The 20,198-nt window shown below is 35.2% G+C and overlaps 2 protein-coding genes across 2 annotated transcripts; one reads left to right on the top strand and one right to left on the bottom strand.

Moving 5' to 3' along the window:
- Positions 1-474: 474 nt before the first annotated feature.
- LOC120075318 (nitrate regulatory gene2 protein-like) lies at positions 475-3,065 on the top strand. The gene is made up of 4 exons (XM_039028601.1): positions 475-1,372; positions 1,470-1,552; positions 1,640-1,863; positions 1,947-3,065. Exons 1-4 carry the CDS (start codon positions 637-639, stop codon positions 2,668-2,670), a joined length of 1,767 nt encoding a protein of 588 aa, XP_038884529.1. The 5' UTR covers positions 475-636; the 3' UTR covers positions 2,671-3,065.
- An 8,325-nt stretch (positions 3,066-11,390) lies between these two features.
- LOC120076196 (uncharacterized mitochondrial protein AtMg00810-like) lies at positions 11,391-12,227 on the bottom strand. The gene has a single exon (XM_039029961.1). The coding sequence runs from the start codon at positions 12,225-12,227 to the stop codon at positions 11,391-11,393; it is 837 nt and encodes a 278-aa protein (XP_038885889.1).
- Positions 12,228-20,198: the final 7,971 nt, after the last annotated feature.

Raw genomic sequence — 20,198 nt, 5'->3', positions numbered from 1 at the left:
CCTCCAATTTGGTCCCACTTCCTACCTTAAAAAATAAGACAATCTAAAAGCAAAAGGTAAAACCATAGTACAGACAAAACCAATCCCACTTCCACTACTTAAAAAGAAAAAAAAAAGAAAAAAAAAATCTTCTTTTTAGGCCCCAAGCTTTATAATTCAATTCAAATTTTTACTATAAAAAAAAATAAATAAGTTCCAATTCCAGTCATGCCTTTTTTTTTTACCTCCCCAAAACAAAAACGCTCTAAATCTTATTATGCTAATCCAACGGCTCTCTTATTTACTTTACACTGTTACGTGACCTCACCTCACCACTGAATTCTATAATAATAATCTATTTCTTTGGGGACTCGATGAAAATACCCCAAATTTAAAAACCAAGAAAATCAGGGACCACTTCTGCAAATTAAAAAGAGACGTTATGCGAATCCCGCCAACATTCTCTTTTTTCTGTCCCTTCATCTTCTCATTAATTTCTTCACTCCATTTTGCCACTCACTCCCTTTTTCTCTCTCTCTTTAATTCCCTACTATTTATTGTCCCATAAACCTCGAGCGTTAGAATTTTCGTTCCCTTTTATAACTGACCTTCTCTGTGTTGCCAGATTTGGGATTTCTCCGGCGACGGCCACCTCCGATGGGCTGTGCCTCCTCCAAGCTCGACAACCTTCCGGCGGTGGCTCTCTGCCGTGACCGTTGCAAATTTCTTGACCAAGCTCTCATTTTTACCCATTCTCTCGTCGATTCTCACTCTGCTTATGCTGATTCACTTAACAAAACCGCCTCCGCTCTCCGCCGTTTGTTTGACCAAGACGGTGAAATCGGCGGCGGTGATTTGAAATGTCCTCCACCGCCGCCTGCCGCCCCTACAATGGAGAGATCCGATTCTGATTCTGATGCCGACTCGGATTCCGATTCTGATTCCACAGAAGAAGAAGAAGATGGGTGTTTTAATCAAGAGAAACCACAATCTCCCCCGGTTGGAAGTTTCTTGTTCTCGAATTACGACTACGCAAGAGGACAGCCACCGCCGCCGCCGCCGACTGGCTCATCGTGGGATTTCTTTAATTTCTTCGAGACCTATGAAAGATACGAACAACCCATCTTCAATTGGGATCGCGAAGGAGCAGACCAGAAGTTACAAACAACGAGAGTTGTGGTGAAGAAGAAGAAGAAACCGGCGGTGGTTGTTGATTCGAAGAAAAATGATGAAGCTGAAAAATCAAACAAACCGGAAAAGAAGATTGATGATCCAAAGATGGGTATGTTGGATTTAATGAGAGAAATCAAGGGCTCCTTTGAAAAAGCTTCTGAATCGAGCAATTCCATTTCCAAGCTGCTTTCTTATGGTCAAAGAATGAGTTTTTGCAAAGGTATCACCTTTTTTTTTTTTCCCTTCTTCTTCTTCACTGTAAATAGCTCTGTTTCTTAGGCATTGATTGATTTCTCATTGTTTCCATGGTGATTAAGATTCAAGAACAGGCTCACGAGGTTTATTGTCTATTTTGAAGAAGCTGTGTGTTTGGGAGCAGAAACTGTACCTGGAAGTGAAGGTTGTGCTTCTTTCTTTAATGGGTTTGTTCTGATTCTGCCATTTTTACGAATATCTGTTTCTGAGTTTATTTATGGATTGGGGTTAGGCTGAGGAGAGATTGCGTATGATTTTGGAGAAGAAATGCCGGCAGCTGAAGAATTTGGTGGAGAAGAAGGCCGATACTCGGAAAATTGATCCCCTTCGAAACTCCATCAGAAATTTGTCGATCAAATTGAAAATTTCAATTCAGGTGGTTGATAGGATTTCGATTACAATAAGCAAATTGAGAGATGAAGAATTTTTAGCAGAGATGAATGAATTGATTCATGGGTAATGCCACATTATTCATTTCTTTCACCCGAAAATCATTTGAAATAATTTATAATTTTTCTTCTTCTTCTTGTTCTTCACAGATTACAGAGCATGTGGAAAGTCATGTCAGAATCTCACAAGCAACAAATACAATCACTAACAGACCCCAAACCCTTCGAATCGATCCTCAACGGCGCCCTCGACGACGCTCATCTGGAAGCCGCCATGGATCTAAAACTTGAGCTCGAGAATTGGAGATCAAATTTCATCGATTTAATCGCTACCCAAAAGGACTGCATCAAAGCCCTCAACGGTTGGCTTCTCCGATGCCTATTATACGAACCCGAGCCCGAAGAAACCCCCAACGGAGGCTGCCCGCCGCCCTTCTCTCCGGCAAGAATCGGGGCTCCTCCCGTATTCGTAATCGGCCACCTCTGGTCCGACACCACCGAAAGATTCTCCGACAAGGACGTCTCTGAGGCCATACAGGGGCTGGTCTCGAAGTTGGATCAGGCGCTGGAACAGCAGAGTTGGGATCTGCAGAGATTGGCGTTGGCAAATAAAGATTTGGAGAAGAAGATTAAAGTGAAGAAGACTACAGCGACGAATCAAGGTTTTGAGGAGAAGACAATGGCGGTGGCGGCGGGGACTGTGCATAAAGTGGGTAAGTTTAGTGGGAGTGAGATTCAATTGGGGTTGAGGCAGATTTTTGTGGGGTTGACGGGCTTTTGTGGGGACGCCATTACAGTTTACGAGGAGCTCTGTTGTTCAGCCATAGCCGGGGAGAACCAAGAACACAGTCAGAGCCAGCCAGGTCCTCCATAGCTGCTGCTACTTTTTTTTTTCTTTTTTTCTTTTCTTTTCTTTGTTATCACAGATTTTTTGTTTTTTCTTTTTTTGGGGATTCATTCAATTAATTCTTTATTTTTTTGAATTTGATTCAATCTGGTTTTGTGGTTAATTGGTATTAATTGATTGATTATAAATTTGGGTGAGTGGTGAATGGAGTAAGTAGTACGAGGAAATGGGGAGGATGGTGTTCATCGTTGGGTTGCTTGAATTTTGAACCAAACGGCTCTCTTTGTCTAAGCCATATGTTAGAAAGGCTAAGGTTGTTGTTGGTGGTTGTTCGTTAGTGATTAAAAGGCTCTGCCCCGGCTTTTCATTGGCTCCTCCCAACCAAATGGCTATTTTTTTTTATATCCTATGGATTCCGAAGATGAAGATGAGCCGATCGATTTAGCATCATTTATGAAGAGTCAGAACAATTTCTAGTCATATGTGTGGATCTAACTTCTGAATTGGACACAATATAAAAGATCTTTTAGGGACATTATGCCAAGGACGATTGGGGCACATAAAAGTCTTTTATGATACAATCAATAATTCCCTTCATTTTCAATTAGGCTTTGCTTTAGGAGTTATTACTTCCTTGATAGCTTAATATACGTACTCTTTTGCTTATGCGTTTATAGCACAAGATCTTACTATTTAAACTGCGTTATATACTCGTTATCAATACATTCCATTTTAACACAATACCCACACCCAAGTTTGATAGCTTTGAGTTTGCTATCTCAATCATGATTTTCCTACTTTAGAGGGAAAAGCCCTTCACCCTTTTGCTCGGTTGTGGACGAGGAGGGATTTGAACACCAACATTGTGGTTCATAGCCACATACTTTAATTCTCTAAACTACATGTCTCACCCCATCTCTACTGGATCTCTTCCGGATGTATTTTAAAAAAGGAACATTTTCTCTCCCCAACCATTTTTATTTCGAGTTAAAAAGATGTGAATGTGTCTCTCTCTATATATAAGAATATTGCGTTTAGAGGTGTGAAGTGAGAGAGAAAAGGGGGAGATAAGGGGTTTTGAATAAGACAACATTTTCATTTTACATTTTTTTTCATCTTGATATTAAATATAGAAAAATAATAAGAATTAGAGGTGTGTTAAGTTTTTTATCATCTTGGCGTCGAGTGATTTTTATGCAAACCTTCCCCTATGATATCATAACCTCAGTAAAGTTTATCCACCCAAGTTCAAGATGTATTGATGTGGTTCATCTACGCCTAAGACACCAAACTATCGAACTATAATAGAGAAAGGTATGAGAGAAAAACATATTAACTAGTGATTGTGAGGTTACAATTCTTAATTGTAGGGGTTAGACCACTCTTAAAAAATGAAAAGAAAGCAAACTCTCATAATTTGAAAAATAGAGAATTTCAAGGAAGATAGATTATTATTTATTCTTTTTAGATACATATTTGATAGTAAAGTTAGAATGGGATTCCAATTTAGAGAATTGTTCCAAATGTATTTTTTTTTCTTAGGGCAATGCTTAAAATGTATTTGATAATGTATTTAAAAAGTATTAAATATTAAGGATAGGTTTACCAATCTGTAATGAAAATTGGTGTAGTCATAATAAAATTTCATTGATAGATCAATTATAATAAGCTTGAGTCGCAAATGTAATTGGATCAATTTTGATCGCATTTACTTTAAATTATGAATTTTATCAAATTTATTGTTACCATTACCTCTACCTCTACATCTACCTCTAGGGATCAAGCAATAACAGTAACAGTAATAGTAAAGATGTCAAAATTGATAATTTTTCAGTTGTAACAATAATAATTATGGTAGCTTGTATTCGGGAGGATAGAACGCATTTGTTGAGAGATAATGTCTTCAACAACTTAGATGTCATTGATAGGAATAACATAGTTGCTTCTTTAGTAGTACGTAAATATGATGATGACTCAATGGTTAAGCTTGCCAACTTGTCTATCTTGGAATGTTTTCTTAACTGCAAACAAAAGTATAATAAGGTGGAATGGAAGAACGTAGAGATGATTGAGGATGATGACATTTTAAACACCTTTCCTTGGGGTAATTTAGCTTTTACTTTGACAGTAGAATTCTTTAGAATGGCTGCTCAAACCAAAAGTACAAATTGCACCTTACAAGGATTCCCTCAAGTCTTATTATGTTGGGCCTATGAAATAATCCAAAAAATTTCTGAGCAAGGTGATGGAGTTGTAACATAAGTGAATGAAGAATGCCCGAGAATGCTAAGATAGAGATCGACAAAGAAGTCTGATTGGAACCATCTCCAAGAGCGCATCTTCAAAGTGAGCGATGTAAGTTTATCAACCATTGTGATTTCATTATTATCTACTTTAATTTACTCTTTGTCTCATTCATTTGTTTTCATTTTATACAGTTTAAAGTTGTCCCTTTGAATTCATCTGAAGATGAATTACATTCAAACTATTTCCATTATTTTACAAATGAGCCACCGGAAGTAATTGAAGAAAGATGAAAATATAAGAGGTCAAACTGCTTGGATGATGAAGAAGTTTGGAATGAACAAGAGGTTCAAAGCTTAGATATAAATGGTTCTATTAGAGGGGACATTAGAAAAATAAAAGAGGAATTGGAATCTTTGAAGGAGGAAATTGTTAAGATTTCAAAAAATACAGCTACATTGTTTGAATTGTTCAACTCCATGAATGAAAATTAGCTACATAAAACATGGAGAAGCAAATCTCAAGACTCCTTCCATCCTAATAGACCTCTGACAGTAAGTCTTCAAAGAATTGAAGATGAGATGAATATCCAATGATTAGAAGATAAAGAGGTAAAATATTTATTATATTTGCTTACTAATACAATTTGATGTATATTAACTTACTGATAATGTTTCTTTGCTTACTGGGTAAGAAGAAGAAAAAGATGGGGAAAATGAAGGACAAAAGGAAGAAGATAATCGTGAAGAGATACAAGAAGACCAAGAAGATGAAGGAGAAGAAGCGGAACGAGAAAAAGATGATGAGCAACAACAAGAAGTGCCTAAAAATGATGGAAAAGAACAACAAGAACGGGAAGAGTTGGAAGATCTTTTGGAATCAATTGATGAAATAGTCAACATCAACCAGGTGATTTCATTAAGTAGTTTCTGATTTTCATCTAATTGATATCTGATTTCCATCTTATTACATTTTGATTTCTATTCGATTACATCTCTATTTTTCAGTAGATAGTTAGCAGTTGATTTCCATCTAATTATCGTTTAGAAATCCATCTGATTGTTAATGTTAAAACAATCTCAGTTTTCTGATTTTGCATATAAAAGCTTGTCAAAGATATTGAAAAAGATTAAAAAAGAGAAGAAGAATAAAAACTAAGAGAAGAAGAAGAGAGAGAGAGATAAGAACAAAGAAAAAGAATGACAAAGGGAAAAAACAGGTAATAACATTCTCTTAATACTAAGTAGTCATCTGATACACTTTGATTAATACACTTGGAAATGTGTGTTCTGATAACAGGTTGAAGAAGATAAATCCAAAGAAGAACATGAAGATAAAAGGACAAAGAAGAAAAAACATGACAAAGAAAAGGAACCATTATTTTCTGATTACCATGTGATTGTTATCTGATTGCCCTTTGATTTCCATGTAATTGCTTTTCAATTACCTTCTTATTACTATCTTATACTTATTTCTAATTCATTCTCTATTTGTTTTAGATCGTTCAGAATAGAATGCAGACAAGAAAGTCTTCACAAGATAAGCCTACACCCAAGACTGTTGATTTGGAAATGGCGAAAAAACACAAATCTCCAAAGAAGATACGAAATACAACACTATTATTGAACCACCTTCTTTTGATTTGAACATTTCACAAACAAAATGAAAATGAATTTCTTTTGGTAACTTTTGTAAACTTTGGTGTTGATGTGAACTTCCTAGACTAGTTTTGTGTTAGTTTTTTGTTGATAATTTCTTCAACAATATTTTGTCACATAATGTTAAACAGTTAGAATATTTTGTTGATAATGACTTTGATATTAGCACATATGTTGATAGTGAAACAGATGTACTTATTATTTGGGAATGAAAAGTTCTTAATTACCTAAATTGTGTGTATTATATATATAGCATTGTTTTTCATTGTCAGATAGTGATATTGCTATTAAATTATTTTTTTATTTCTATCTGATTAACTTCTAATAGAAATATATTCAAGAGCAACATAACAATGTGGATTATGAATTTAAAGCTTGGAAAACAAGTTTAGGGATGGAGATTTCTGTGAAAGAAAACTTCCTATAAAGAAAAGGCAAAACGTTCTAATTGTCATATGATTGCGTTTTGATTGTATTATGATAGTTATTGATTATATTATGATTGCGTTTTGATTGCATTTTTTTTTTATTAATTCATCTCTATTCTAAATTGTAATAGTCCTTTGTCATATTGTCATCTAATTACCTTTTAATATGAATGCATTCAAGATTACCTGACTTGCATACATATAACTTTAATGTGGTGCAGAGAATTTAAGTTTCACTCAAAGGATAATAGCAACATCATTCATATACTAAAAAAAGATGCAAAGTAAATCCATTAATATAGTAAAAAACCACTAAAACAATACAATGTTATACAGTACCTATTAAAACAACAAATTATTCTTACTCAAGTGAGAAAAAATAAACTCAAATGAAAACAAATAATAAAGCTATCTTTGACGGCCACAATATGATCATTCAAATAGGTTGACTTGTACATGTTCTTTTATTATGACCACTACGCTTATAACACTTCTTGCGCTTTCCCAATTCACCAATTGAAAGGATTCTTTTCTTCTAGGGTCTTCCTACTGGATGTTTAACAATCGAAGGCAATATAGTGTCATTCACTACTACAATACTCCATTCATTTTGGTTACCGACAGGGCGAACAACACCATTATAAGTTGATGCCAATGTTCTAGCAATAATATTTTGAGACAAAAGACTAAGGATTTAAATTAAGAGTGTGAATAACAACAAAAGCATGATTGCATGGTATTTCTTCCAAATCCCAAACACGACAAGTCAACTATTATAATTCAACTTTACCAAAAATGTTTTACCTCCATCAAGTACTTGATATTCATAATCACCAATAGGATTAGCCTAAAAAAATTGTAAAATCAAAATAAGTATTATAAGTATGGCATATACAAGATAGTAACTCCTAAACTAATTCATAAAATTTAATATAATCAATATAATATGACAATCATATAACAATATGACAACAATCAATATAAGATAACGATGCAGCAATCAAACAAAATCAAATAGCAATTACATACAGTGGAACTCTGTGATTCATCGACTAGATTTTTCATCACTCCTTCAACCTAAGTAGTCAAAATACTCTTCAAAAAGTAAGTTGATTTACTTCTATCATAAAACTATTGTTGAAGTAACTCTCGGATTGCATCAAGTCTTGAAACGACAAGTAAATTTCTATCATTTTTCAACACTGAATTCAAACTCTTGAAACTATTAGTTTTCATCATTTAGTATCTTCTTTGCTTAGAGTAGACACATGCTCATCTCTTAAATCCAACATTCCTAAGATGTTCTTTAATAGATGGGTATATTGACTCCATCCATCTCATATACAACTCAAAATCATCTATTCTGTATGATTTTGCACACTAGAGAAAAACTTTTTCTATTGTAGAATCTTTGAATGAAAGCTTCAAGTTGTTCAAGAGATGTTCCATACAAACACAAAATTGAGTCAATGGAAATACATGAAATTAATAATACCATGCGAACATGCGTACAAAATCTCATAGTTCACAAAAGATAAAATCGTTTTTTCTGGATGCAGAAAATTTATTTATGTGATCACAAGATATCACCGCGAAAAAATTCCCGATGCCAATATTGGAAGTGAAAAACTGTAAAGTCTGAAGCGAAGCAGGATCGGTCCCAATTTTAGTTTTTCACATAATGTAAAATACAAAAAAATATATAATACATTTTAAAAGAAATTTAATTTTATAGTATGCTTTTCAAAATAATACAGTGAAAAGAATAATAGGGTTTTGAAAAACTAACCTCTTGAAGACGAGATTCTTCACAAATTCCTCCTGAAATAGCACGAACTCTTCGAATTCCTTGGACCTCGAATCCCAAAAGCAGTAATTTCCAAAAGCCAAACAAATATACACAACTACAAGAATTGCCAAAGTATTCTCCTTTAGGGGTGAGAATTCACAAGAGTGAGTGGGACTTTCTGTTAATTTTTAGGAAGAAGGATAGGATTATCTTTTTTAGAGGAGATTTTACCCAAGCAAATCGTTTTTTTCTTTTTGGAACTCACAATTCAGCGTGCAGGATGAGGAAGAAGACAATTTTTTTTCCAACTCCCCACAATCCACGATCAAAAAGAGAGATTTAGGGGAACAATTAACTCCCTCTCACTTTTACTTTAAATAAAATATAAAATTATATATTATATATCAATATATATATAAATATATAAATATATAACTAATTAAACATATTTTAACCGTTTATATATATAACTAACTTTATGTTACATTAGATATAACATAAAGTTATTAATCTCTCATAAAATATATAGTGTTTAATATAAATCTAATTCATATTAAATTTTAACCTATAGTTTTTATATGAATCAAATTCATATAAATTTATATTTGAATCATATTCAAATATTTATTTCCTCTCAAAATAGACTAAATATTATAATGTATCAAATACATTATATTAATTATATCACATATAATTATTTTGAATTAATTATATAATTCCCTCAATTAATTTGAACAATTTAAATTAACCCAAAAATGATTTGATTCTCAATTATCTCAGTTGAACTACCAAGGGACTTTATAAACCTATAGATTGATGTTTCAATGGTACTTGAATAATTAATTAAACTCTTTTAATTAAATTACTCAACTTTCATTAACTATCGGTCATTTCACTAAAGACCGACAACTATACTCTTCGCACTATAGATATATTTAAGTGTCTATTGAATTAATCAATAGTATGATGACCTTTCACAAATTGTTCGTAAGTACAGCTGGACCAAAAATATTGTTTTTCCATTGTAGCTACATCTAACTCCTTAAGTACCACTGATTCCTCTAATGAACAATAAGTCATAGTCTAACTATGACCAAACCCTTCTCGAGTCAAGAGAGGGTGTGGCACCACATCGTTCATGTCCCGGAATCAGTCCTTAAAGAGAACAATTTATCTACTTATCCCGACAGTTGGGAAAGAGTGCATTTTTTCTTGTGTAGCTGTGTTTTCAGCTCCTTAATTAGACGAAACCCCAAAATTGTAAGCATATTGAGTCGACGAACTGACCACTCTCACTCATGCAAATTAAAGGACCACCTTCATAGGCAGGAGTTCACAACTCACTCAGGATTCAGGTCATATCACCTATAGTCATCTTGGTGAAATGTAAGTCTTTACTATTAATGATGTTATATAATGAGACTATTCATTTTGTGCTCTGGTCTTATACAAACACTTTTCATATTGAACACCTTTGATCACACGTCTCTACATGAATAATCAAGATCAGATCATTTATAGAGCTTTACTACAATTGTAATATCCACAAAATAGGTCGTATTCGTAGTGTCATCAGGATAAGGTACCCAGCCTTATCTATCAACTACAAACCATTTAGGTTATCACTTAAACACGATCCACATATATGTCTCCACATACATGTTTAAGCTACATAAGATAACCTTGAATGTTTGTTTATTAGTTTTGTGGGTTAATGCTACTAAATATCAAATAAAATACCTCAGGTTTTATAAATAAACTCTTTGTACCATACAATTACAAACTACAAGATCCACAGATTTAGGGTATCAACCTCAACACGATTTGCATAGATGGAAATGCATAGCCTGATGCAATAGAATGTGACATGACACATGGGTGATGTATAAATGATAGAGAGAAGCGAAGACTAAACGATCGTTGTCAAAAGACTAAACAATCGTTGTCAAATATCTAAATGACAGAGGCAAGCGTCTACATGATAGAGGTGAGAGTGTAGACGATAGGCTAAGAGACTACACTATTGGGTTGAGCGTGTAAACGATAAAGGGAAGACGTTACACGATAGGGTCGAGAGTGTAAACGATGGAGAGTATACGATAGGATGTAAACGATAGAGACAATTGGCTACATGATAAGTAGAGAGAATAAATGATAGAAGAAATGTACTAAACGATCGGCCTTCAACGATTTTTATGGCCCGTCGTGTAGAGCTATTTATTAACATATAATTTGCCACATGGCTTAGTATCAATGGTCTAACATAACAACCATGAAAGAGAAAACACAAAATAACAACCAAATAGTGGAACCTGAAATGCTAAAGAAAAGAGCAGAAAAACGAAGGAAAAATTTGTTATAATTTCAACAGACGTGACACTCGTTTAACATCCCCCTGCAAGCGAATGAGGAGTTGCCGCGACTGTAAACTTGGTCTTCAAACTGAGAAATCGAGGACTTGGTAAGGCTTTTGTCATGTTGTCGGCCAGTTGATCCTCAGAGAGGAGGAATCTAACTGAAAGCTATTTGGAAGCAACCTTTTCTCTGAGGAAGTGAAGATCAATCTCAAGACGTTTTGTCCGGTTGTGAAGCACAGGATTGGCGGCTATGTATGTGGCACTGAGGTTGTCACAGAGCAGTAGAGGGGGTGGAGATGCGATTGACATCAATTTCAGTGAGAACTGATTGGATCCATAGTACCTCAGCGGCAACATTGGACAGACCACAATATTCGGATTCTGCACTGGATCGAGAGACTACCTTTTGCTTGGAGAAGCTCCATGAGATAAGGATGGAACCAAGAAAGACACAGAATCCATTCGTGCTTCGTCTGTCATTCTGGCAGCTGGCCCAATCGGCATCTGTGTAGTAAGTTAAGGCCAAAACAGGGGACTTGGTTAGAAGAATACCATGATTATTCGTGCCTTTGAGGTGTCGAATGAGACGTTTGGCTGCTTGAAGATGTGAAGTTGTTGGGGCGTGCATGAACTGACAAAGCTTATTGACACTGAAACTGATGTTTGGTCTGGTCAGCGTACAATATTGGAGGGCACCGACTAAGCTTCTGTATTCAGAGGGGTTGTCTAGTGATTGTCCATCGGTGAGGGACAACGAGGCGCCAACGGCCTTTGGAGAGTGAATTGGCTTGCAGTCATTGAGTTGTGCACGTTCAAGTAGGCTATGAATATACTTGGACTGAAACAAGTGTAAGTGATTTGATGAGCGAGCCACCTGAATGCCAAAGAAAAAGGATAGATCGCCTAGATCTTTAAGTGCAAAGTGAATGTTTAAGCAGATAATGAAGTGTTGAATGATTGCAGAACTATTTCCAGTTACAATAATGTCATCAACATAAATGAAAAAGGTAATTAAAGTATGTGAGTTGTGGAAAATGAACATAGATGTATCATATTTCGCATTAGAGAAGCCCCATGCATCAGACAGGTACTGAGCTTTGAAAACCATGCGCGAGGACTCTACTTGAGGCCATACAATGCCTTGTGCAGAAGTAACACATGATCAGGGTGTTTTGATCACTTATGAAACCAGGTGATTGCTTGATGTATACTTCCTCAGATAAGTCGCCATTGAGGAAGGCATTGTGTACGTCAAGTTGCCGAATGATCCAGTTATGAGACAGAGCAATGGATAGTACGAGTCGAATGGTTATAGGCTTGACAACTGGACTAAAGATCTCAAAATAATCGATGTTATAGTCTTGGTTGAAACTTTGAGCAACCAAACGAACCTTGAAACAAGAAATCTCACCTGATGGAGTTTGTTTGAGTCTGAACACCCATTTGCTGCCAATTACCTTGCGATCCTAGGGCAGAGGTGTGAGAGACCATGTATTATTTCTTATGAGGGCTTCATATTCCTCAAGCATTGCTTGCTTCCATATTGGATGAAGGATGGCTTCCTTGTAAGATCGTGGTTCTGTATCGTCCAAGTTAGTAACCTCAAACAGCCAAGCCTTTGGTTTAAAAATGCCCATTTTTTACCGTGTAATCAAGGGGTGGTTATTGGTTGTGAGAGGTAGGGATGGTGGTGGTTCTGAGGTGATGGGAAGGTTGGGGTGTGGGGAAGCAACAGGAGTCGGGAGAGCAGAGGTGGGTGGTGGTGAGGGAGAGGGAATAATGGAAGCTGGTGGATTGGTTGATGATTCAGGTGATTGAGGAAGATGAGGAGTGGGTTGATTGAGTGGTGTAGGGTCAGGTGTGGGTTGGAGGGATGGAAATGGGATGGAAGAAGGTAGGTAGGGGGGATCATGGTGATGAACACAGTTGCTTTGGGAATTGGCAGTGACCTGATATAAAAAGGAAGGACTGATGGGAATGGGAATGGGAATGGAAAGGATAGGAGAAGAAGAGTGTGAAGGAAAAGAGATTGATGGAGAGTTATCAAGGAAAGGGAACGCAGTTTCATTGAAAATGACATGCCTGGAGACATAAATGCAACCTGTTGTGCGATGGAGACAAAGATATCCTTTGTGCAAGGAAGAGTAGCCTAAAAATACGCACTGATGAGACCTGTATTAGAGTTTATTGTCATTGAACGGTTGAAGGAATGGAAAGCAGGTGCAGCCGAATACTTTAAGAAGTTGGTAATCAGAAGGTTTAGAGTATAAGATTTCATAGCGGGATTTGTTTGCAAGGAGAGGTGTGGGTAGCCGGTTGATAAGGTAGAGAGCGGTGTGGAAGGCAAAAGGCCAGAAGGTATGTGGAACAGAGAAATGGGCAAGCATGGCTAAACCAACTTCAACGACATGCCTGTTCTTTCGTTTGACAGTGTCATTTTGTTGAGGTGTATAAGGACAAGATAAACGGTGGATTATGTCAAGTTTGTCTAGTATAGGTGAGAGAGCTTTGAACTCCCTTCCTCCATCAGTTTAGATTGATTTATTGGTGGTGGAAAACTGGTTTGAAATCATTGCTTGAAACTTAAGAAAACAGGGGAGAACTTCAGATTTTGCTTTCATTGTGTACATCCAAGTAAAACGCGAGAAAGCATTGATAAATAACAAGAAATATCTATCTCCATTTATTGAATTGATAAGGGAAGGACCCCATACATTGTCATATACTATATCAAAGGGAGAGGATGGATGAGAATTGGAAGATTGAAAAGGTAAACGATGGCTCTTGGCCATTTGACAGTGTTCACAAACTGGTACATTAGTATTATTTTTGTACTTCAATTTGCATTTTTACAAAACAGATTGAACTACTGGAGAGAAGGGGTGTCCTAAACGATGATGGCACAAAGAGAAGTCTGTGAGTGCTGAGATGAAGGCAGTTGGATGAGAGGAGGAATTGAATGATCATGTAGTAGATGGAGTGATAGAGAGCTTGTATAGGTCACGATCAAATGTGCCCCGAAGGAGTGGACTCTTAGTTTAAAGATCCTTCACAACAAAGAAGTCATGGAAAAACTCAACATAAGCATTATTATCATAACATAAACGACTGATGCTAATTAGATTTCGAGATATTGAGTGTGTGAAGAACAGAGCGAAGATAAATCGAAGTATTAGATGTACATGAAAGAAAGGAGGAGGAACCAATGTGAGAGATGGGAAGGGACTTACCGTTTCCTATGACAACTTGTTCACCACCATAATAAGGGATAGGCTGTTGGATGTTGGACAGGTCAGGAGTCATGTGATGAGTATCTTCGGAATCCATATACCAGCCTTCATCGGGATGATTTGATTTTGGAGTAGGGGGATAGTGATATAGGATAATGGCTGAGTTGGGGTTGGTGTTGCTTGAGCAAAATAGGCTTGGGGATGTTAAATTGTTTTGTATTTAGGATTATCAATGTTGTAGCAGGATAATGTTGTATGGCCAAACTTATTGCAAATTTGACATTGTGGTCGATTGGAAGAGTGTGATGGTTGTTGGGTGGGTGGTCGTTGAGCACGGATAGGTGATCTATGAGATGTATAATCAGTGGCATTCACGGAAAAGAAAGCAGGGTTAGAAAGAATACCTGAAAGAGATAGAGGAGGTCGGAAGGATGACCTGGTAGTTTGAGGCTAGTAAGAACGTCAACATTGTAGGGATAGATGGGTGACATTGGCTTGTATTTGTTGGAGTTTCTCCATAGCAGACTGGGATTCTAGCCGAGAGTCATATGCGATGAGGAGGCTGCGGACATCAGCGATGGATGGGCGATCAGTTATGTTCTGAATGGAAGTCACAAAAGGATTGTATTCATTGCCGAGGCCTTCGAGAATGTATGCAAGATGATCACGGTAAGACAGGGATTCCTCAATAGCAGCAAACTTGTCGGCAATATCTTTGATCTTAGCAAGGTATTGAGAGACACTGATGCCATCCTTTCGTATCTTTTAAAGCTGAGAGTGCAAACCCATAATCCGAGCTATTGAAGAGGATACATAGACTGTTCGTAGTGCTTCCCAGATTTCCAATGCAGATTCGTATCCGACGATTTCTCCCATTTTATCTTCATTGAGAGATGAGTAAAACCAGCTCATAATAATGCGATTGCACTTCTTCCAATAAGAGAAATGAGGATTGAGTTGAGTTTGCTGAGGGTCGAGGTATTTTGGTGGCTAAGGATAGGTACCGTCAATAAAGCTTTCAAGGCCATAGCCCATGAGGTTGAGAAGCTGATTCTTCCAGAGAAGGTAGTTCGAATCATTTAGTTTGACAGTGAGGGATTGGGACATATGAAAGAAGTTTGCTACGGGGGATTATGGGGATGGGAGTGTGGAGAAGGGATTAATCGGTACCTGATTTGGAAAAGAAGGATGGGTGGGAAAACCGGTATAGTGAGAGTGAAGGGGTGATGGTGGAGGGCCATATTGCGGAGGGTAGAATGGATTTCGAGTAGGGGGAGGGGCACGTTGAGTAGCAGGTGGGGTAAACGACGGAGAAGATATAGATGTGGTGGTCAAAGGTAGAACAGTTGAATGGATACCTGGGTTTGATATCACTGGTAAGGTGGAGTTTTCTTCAGATGTTCTTGAGCTCGATGCTATGAAGAAGGGCAGGATGCTTTAGAGCTCTGATACCATGTAAACGATAGAGAGAAGCGAAGGCTAAACGATCGTTGTCAAATATCTAAACGACAGAAGTAAGTGTCTACATGATAGAGGTGAGAGTGTAGACGATAGGCTAGAAGACTGCACGACTGGGTTGAGCGTGTAAGCAATAAAGGGAAAATGCTACACGATAGGGTCGAGAGTGTCAACGATGGAGAGTATACGATAGGATGTAAACAATAGAGACAATTGGCTACACGATAAGTAGAGAGAATAAACGATAGAAGAAATGTACTAAACGATTGACCTTCAGCGATTGTTATGGCCCGTCGTGTAGCACTATTTATTAACATATAATTTGCCACATGGTGTAGTATCAATAGTCTAACATAACAACCATGAAAGAGAAAACACAAAATAACAGCCAAATAGTGGAACCTGAAATGCTGAAGAAAAGAGCAGAAAAACAAAGGAAAATTTTGTTATAATTTCAGTAGACGTGACACTCGTTTATCATGATGGAGGTCAAATCAAAGACCAAGTTGGTAGTTAACAAGAAAGCTTCGATAGAGCCAATTAACTTCTGACACAAAGCAGGCGACACAACAGGATGGAAATTAATGCATCCTGTCATTACGATCATTAGTGAGAGATGAAGAAATTGTTATTTGACGCCTATAAATACTCAACAAAATTTCCATACAAAAAGGGAAGAGAGCCAAGACATTGGAGAAAACTCTGTAAAAATCCTCACTTAAAAATATTCCCTTCGAGCCCTCATGAAATCTTGAGTGAAAGCTCAAGATTTCTTCCTCAAACAAAAGGAAAACTTCACCTTCAGCACAATCTTTGTAAAGCAGTCATCTGCATGGCTAGAAGAAGCAAGGAATTGCACCCCCCCGACTTGATTTTCTATCTTTATCTCTTTTTTTCTACTATTGTTGTGGTTTATATTGTATAAAACGTTGAAAAACTTATTTTTATCAATATAAATGCATCCATAGTTTATTGTTTATCCATCTCTCCATCTTCATTCATGAGCAACTAATTTCTAAATGGGTTGAGAAAATTTTAACCAACATGAACTAAGTAAAGCATAATTGTGCATTCAACTTGTTTTATGTATGCTTCATGACTTATTTTGATCAAGTCGAGAGATTACTCTAAATAGAATGAATCAATGTTTCAAAAAGCAAAAGATTTAGACCTCATAAAACAAGAAGAGATTACCTTTAGAAATAAAGAGACATATTTTGCATCAAAGACTCATCACATGCATCTCATAAATAGGACACTGTGGCTAAACGCAATGAGAAGTGTAGCTTATGATTTTGAGTGATTTGCTCGAACACATGGTTTATGTATTTGCTTAGAAAGTATTAGTGAATATTTCTTTCAACACTATTTTATTCATTAGAAATCTACATCTCTCCGCTTAGGTTGTTTTACTTACAATTGTGACTTTCATCTCATCCACCGTTATTTACCTGCATTAGTGATAAAATAGGTATATTAACTCATTGCATATTTAACAACAATTTGCATCAAGATCAAAACAATCCTTGTCATCGCATCAATAGAACGCAATCCCTGAGTTCGACCTTGGACTTACTAGGATTCTAGTTAGATTTATACTTGGGTTAAATTAGATAAAATAATGTGTTTATAAGGTATCACATAGCATTCATTACATGGCATAGTAAAACGCATCACATGTTATCAGTGATACTATGATATCATGCTATCAATGAAAACTTTTATGCACAATCAAACAATCTCAAGAAGTCATTTCATCTCAAATACTACATTACATAATACAAGAATACTATCAGTGACAGATATCATTGACAGTAGTTATCAATGATATCACTTATGACTATCAATGTAGAAGGATATCATTCTACACCTATATGCATCAATAACGACATATAAATATACTACATGTATTAAAAAATTAATCAAAAGACCCCGATTATTTACAAACAAGTATAACGTAATATCAAATTCAAACAACAAAAAAGCATCAGAACATTACCATTGATAGAAACATATTAGTAATAGCAACTATTTGGCTGTCATTAATAGAAACATACCAGTGATAGCAACTGGTAGCCAATTTCTCAAATTGAAAGGTATAACTAACAACATCATCACTAATAACAACTATCGATGATAGCAACTGATAGCACATTTCTCGAATTGAAAGCTATCATTGATAGTAGTTATCAATCGTTATCACTAATAGTAACTATCGGTGATATTCACCGATAGCAACACCACTGATAGCAACTGATAATAGCTATTAGTCATAGCAACTGATAGCACATTTCTTAAATTGAAAGTTATTATTGATAACAATATCACTGATTGCAACTACCAACGATAGCAACTAATAGCACACTTCTCAAATTGAAAGCTATCACCAATAACAGCTATCAGTGATAACAACTGATAGCACACTTCTCAAATCGGAAAGCTACCACTGATAGCACACTTCTTAAATTAAAAGCTATCAATAATAGTAGCTATCAGTGATAATTTTCAATTTGAGAAAACCGAGAAGCAACATACAAAATGGTGGCTAGGCATGGGTTCTTGGGTCTTTTACCATTTTTTATTCTATATATGCAATTATTTTATCCTTGTACTACATATTCTATTATTTTGGACTTGAATTCCATTTTGTGCAACTAGCCCTTCAACTTAATCCAAATAACTCAATTTCAAATCTTTTGGATACCCTAACCCCGCATATTATTTTTAAAGTTTCAAAAAGAAAACTGAAAATAAGATCAATCAAAGGTAATACTTGGGTGCATCCCGGTAGAACTCATCTTTTATACATCCCACCCTCGTCAGTCATATAAAAAAATCACTAAAATATTTCAAAAAATAAATAAGAAAATTTTGTCACTAAAATATTTCAAAAAATAAATAAGAAAATTTTGCCACGTATCAAATTATGATTGAAAATTTTGATGAGATATATAACGATAAGTGCTATTCGAAATGCACTTAAGTATTTTTTTTTAATTAATTAAAGGTGAACTTTAAAAAAGAATTTCAAGTGTCAATTGGGAATATGATATTGATAAACACAAAGTAGCACACGTTTGAAGGCGACGCTCATAAAGGCCAATTTTGCTACTATCAACTTTTTCAACTAAACAAACAAAAATTTAATTTTTTTAAAAAAAAAAAAAAAACTGTTCATAGTTTCTCTGGCACGTGGCAGATCCGAGTCTGACCACGTCATCCAATGAAGACCATGGGTACTTGGGTAGGTGATGGCTAATCTTATCTTAATCACACTTTTTCTTTTTAAAAAAAGTTAATTACAAAATAAAATAAAATTTTAAACTCAAAGAAAGGGAAAGACCTAATTATAAATTTCATAAAATGATATTCCAAATCAAATAAAAAAAATCACAAACGGCGCCATCCGTAAGTCAATTCCTTGTCAACTTACCAAATATCATAAATATAAAGATATAAATGTCAAGACTAGGGGTCTTTCATAGTCTAATTTCAAGTAAACAGGGCTAATAGGACTTTGACATTTTCAATTTAGGTACATTTAATTTACTTGATAAGTATGTCTTGTCATTTATAGATAGGTTTAATAAACTATTACAATTACATTCATTAATCTATACCTACCGTATATATGGTCAACTTACTTAAAATTAATCTATCTATCGTATTTTAGTTGTCATATTGTACCGCATAACTTTTGATTAATATAGTTAGAATCTACTTTAAATGATAAAGATCCAAGGTTTTTTTTTTTTTTTTTTTGACCATATAAGAATTTAACTATGTATGTTGATAAGTGCTTGTACATTTATATCTACTTTTGTTTTATTATTATTTTTTAGGGATATGATCTAGCTTAACCTAATTAGGCAATGAGGATGATCTTTTAATATGTTAATTTTAATTAAGGTTAAAATCCTATTTTGGTCCATCAAACTTTTAAATTTATTTTACTTTTGTCTCTCAACTTTTAAAAGGTCTATTTTGATCTTTGAATTTTTAATAAATAATAATTTTGATCATATTATGTATATATATAATTACACTTTTGGTCCTCTTAAGGGCCATTTGGTTGGCAAAGTTTCTACGTGGGAATTGGTATAGGTATTCAATTCTTATGTTTGTCACCGTTTTCAACTTTTTGCCTAGGAATAAACTATTCTCAAGCATTTTATTTTCCACATATAAGGGTTTTCTATTCCCTTCCAAAATTATGAGTTTTCTCCTATCTATTTGTTTTTCATTTTACATATAATTTCATTTTTTAATATAGTTAACTAATTAATTAATTAATATTAATTTAATAAAAAATAATATAAATATTTATTTTAATAAATCAATAATGATCTATTAAAATATTTACTTAACTTATTTTATAATAAAAAATTATT

The sequence above is a fragment of the Benincasa hispida genome, chromosome 4, assembly GCF_009727055.1.
Source record: "Benincasa hispida cultivar B227 chromosome 4, ASM972705v1, whole genome shotgun sequence".
Lineage (NCBI taxonomy): Eukaryota > Viridiplantae > Streptophyta > Magnoliopsida > Cucurbitales > Cucurbitaceae > Benincasa > Benincasa hispida.
Note: the sequence above shows the minus strand (reverse complement) of the source record. Positions and strands in the feature narration are given on the sequence as shown.

Coding starts and splice junctions, on each gene's coding strand:
- LOC120076196 (XM_039029961.1), bottom strand. CDS start 12,227: ATGGTTTTCAAAGCTCAGTACCTGTCTGATGCATGGGGCTTCTCTAAT.
- LOC120075318 (XM_039028601.1), top strand. CDS start 637: ATGGGCTGTGCCTCCTCCAAGCTCGACAACCTTCCGGCGGTGGCTCTC. Junction 1,373..1,469: donor AAGAATGAGTTTTTGCAAAG/GTATCACCTTTT, acceptor ATGGTGATTAAG/ATTCAAGAACAGGCTCACGA. Junction 1,553..1,639: donor AACTGTACCTGGAAGTGAAG/GTTGTGCTTCTT, acceptor GATTGGGGTTAG/GCTGAGGAGAGATTGCGTAT.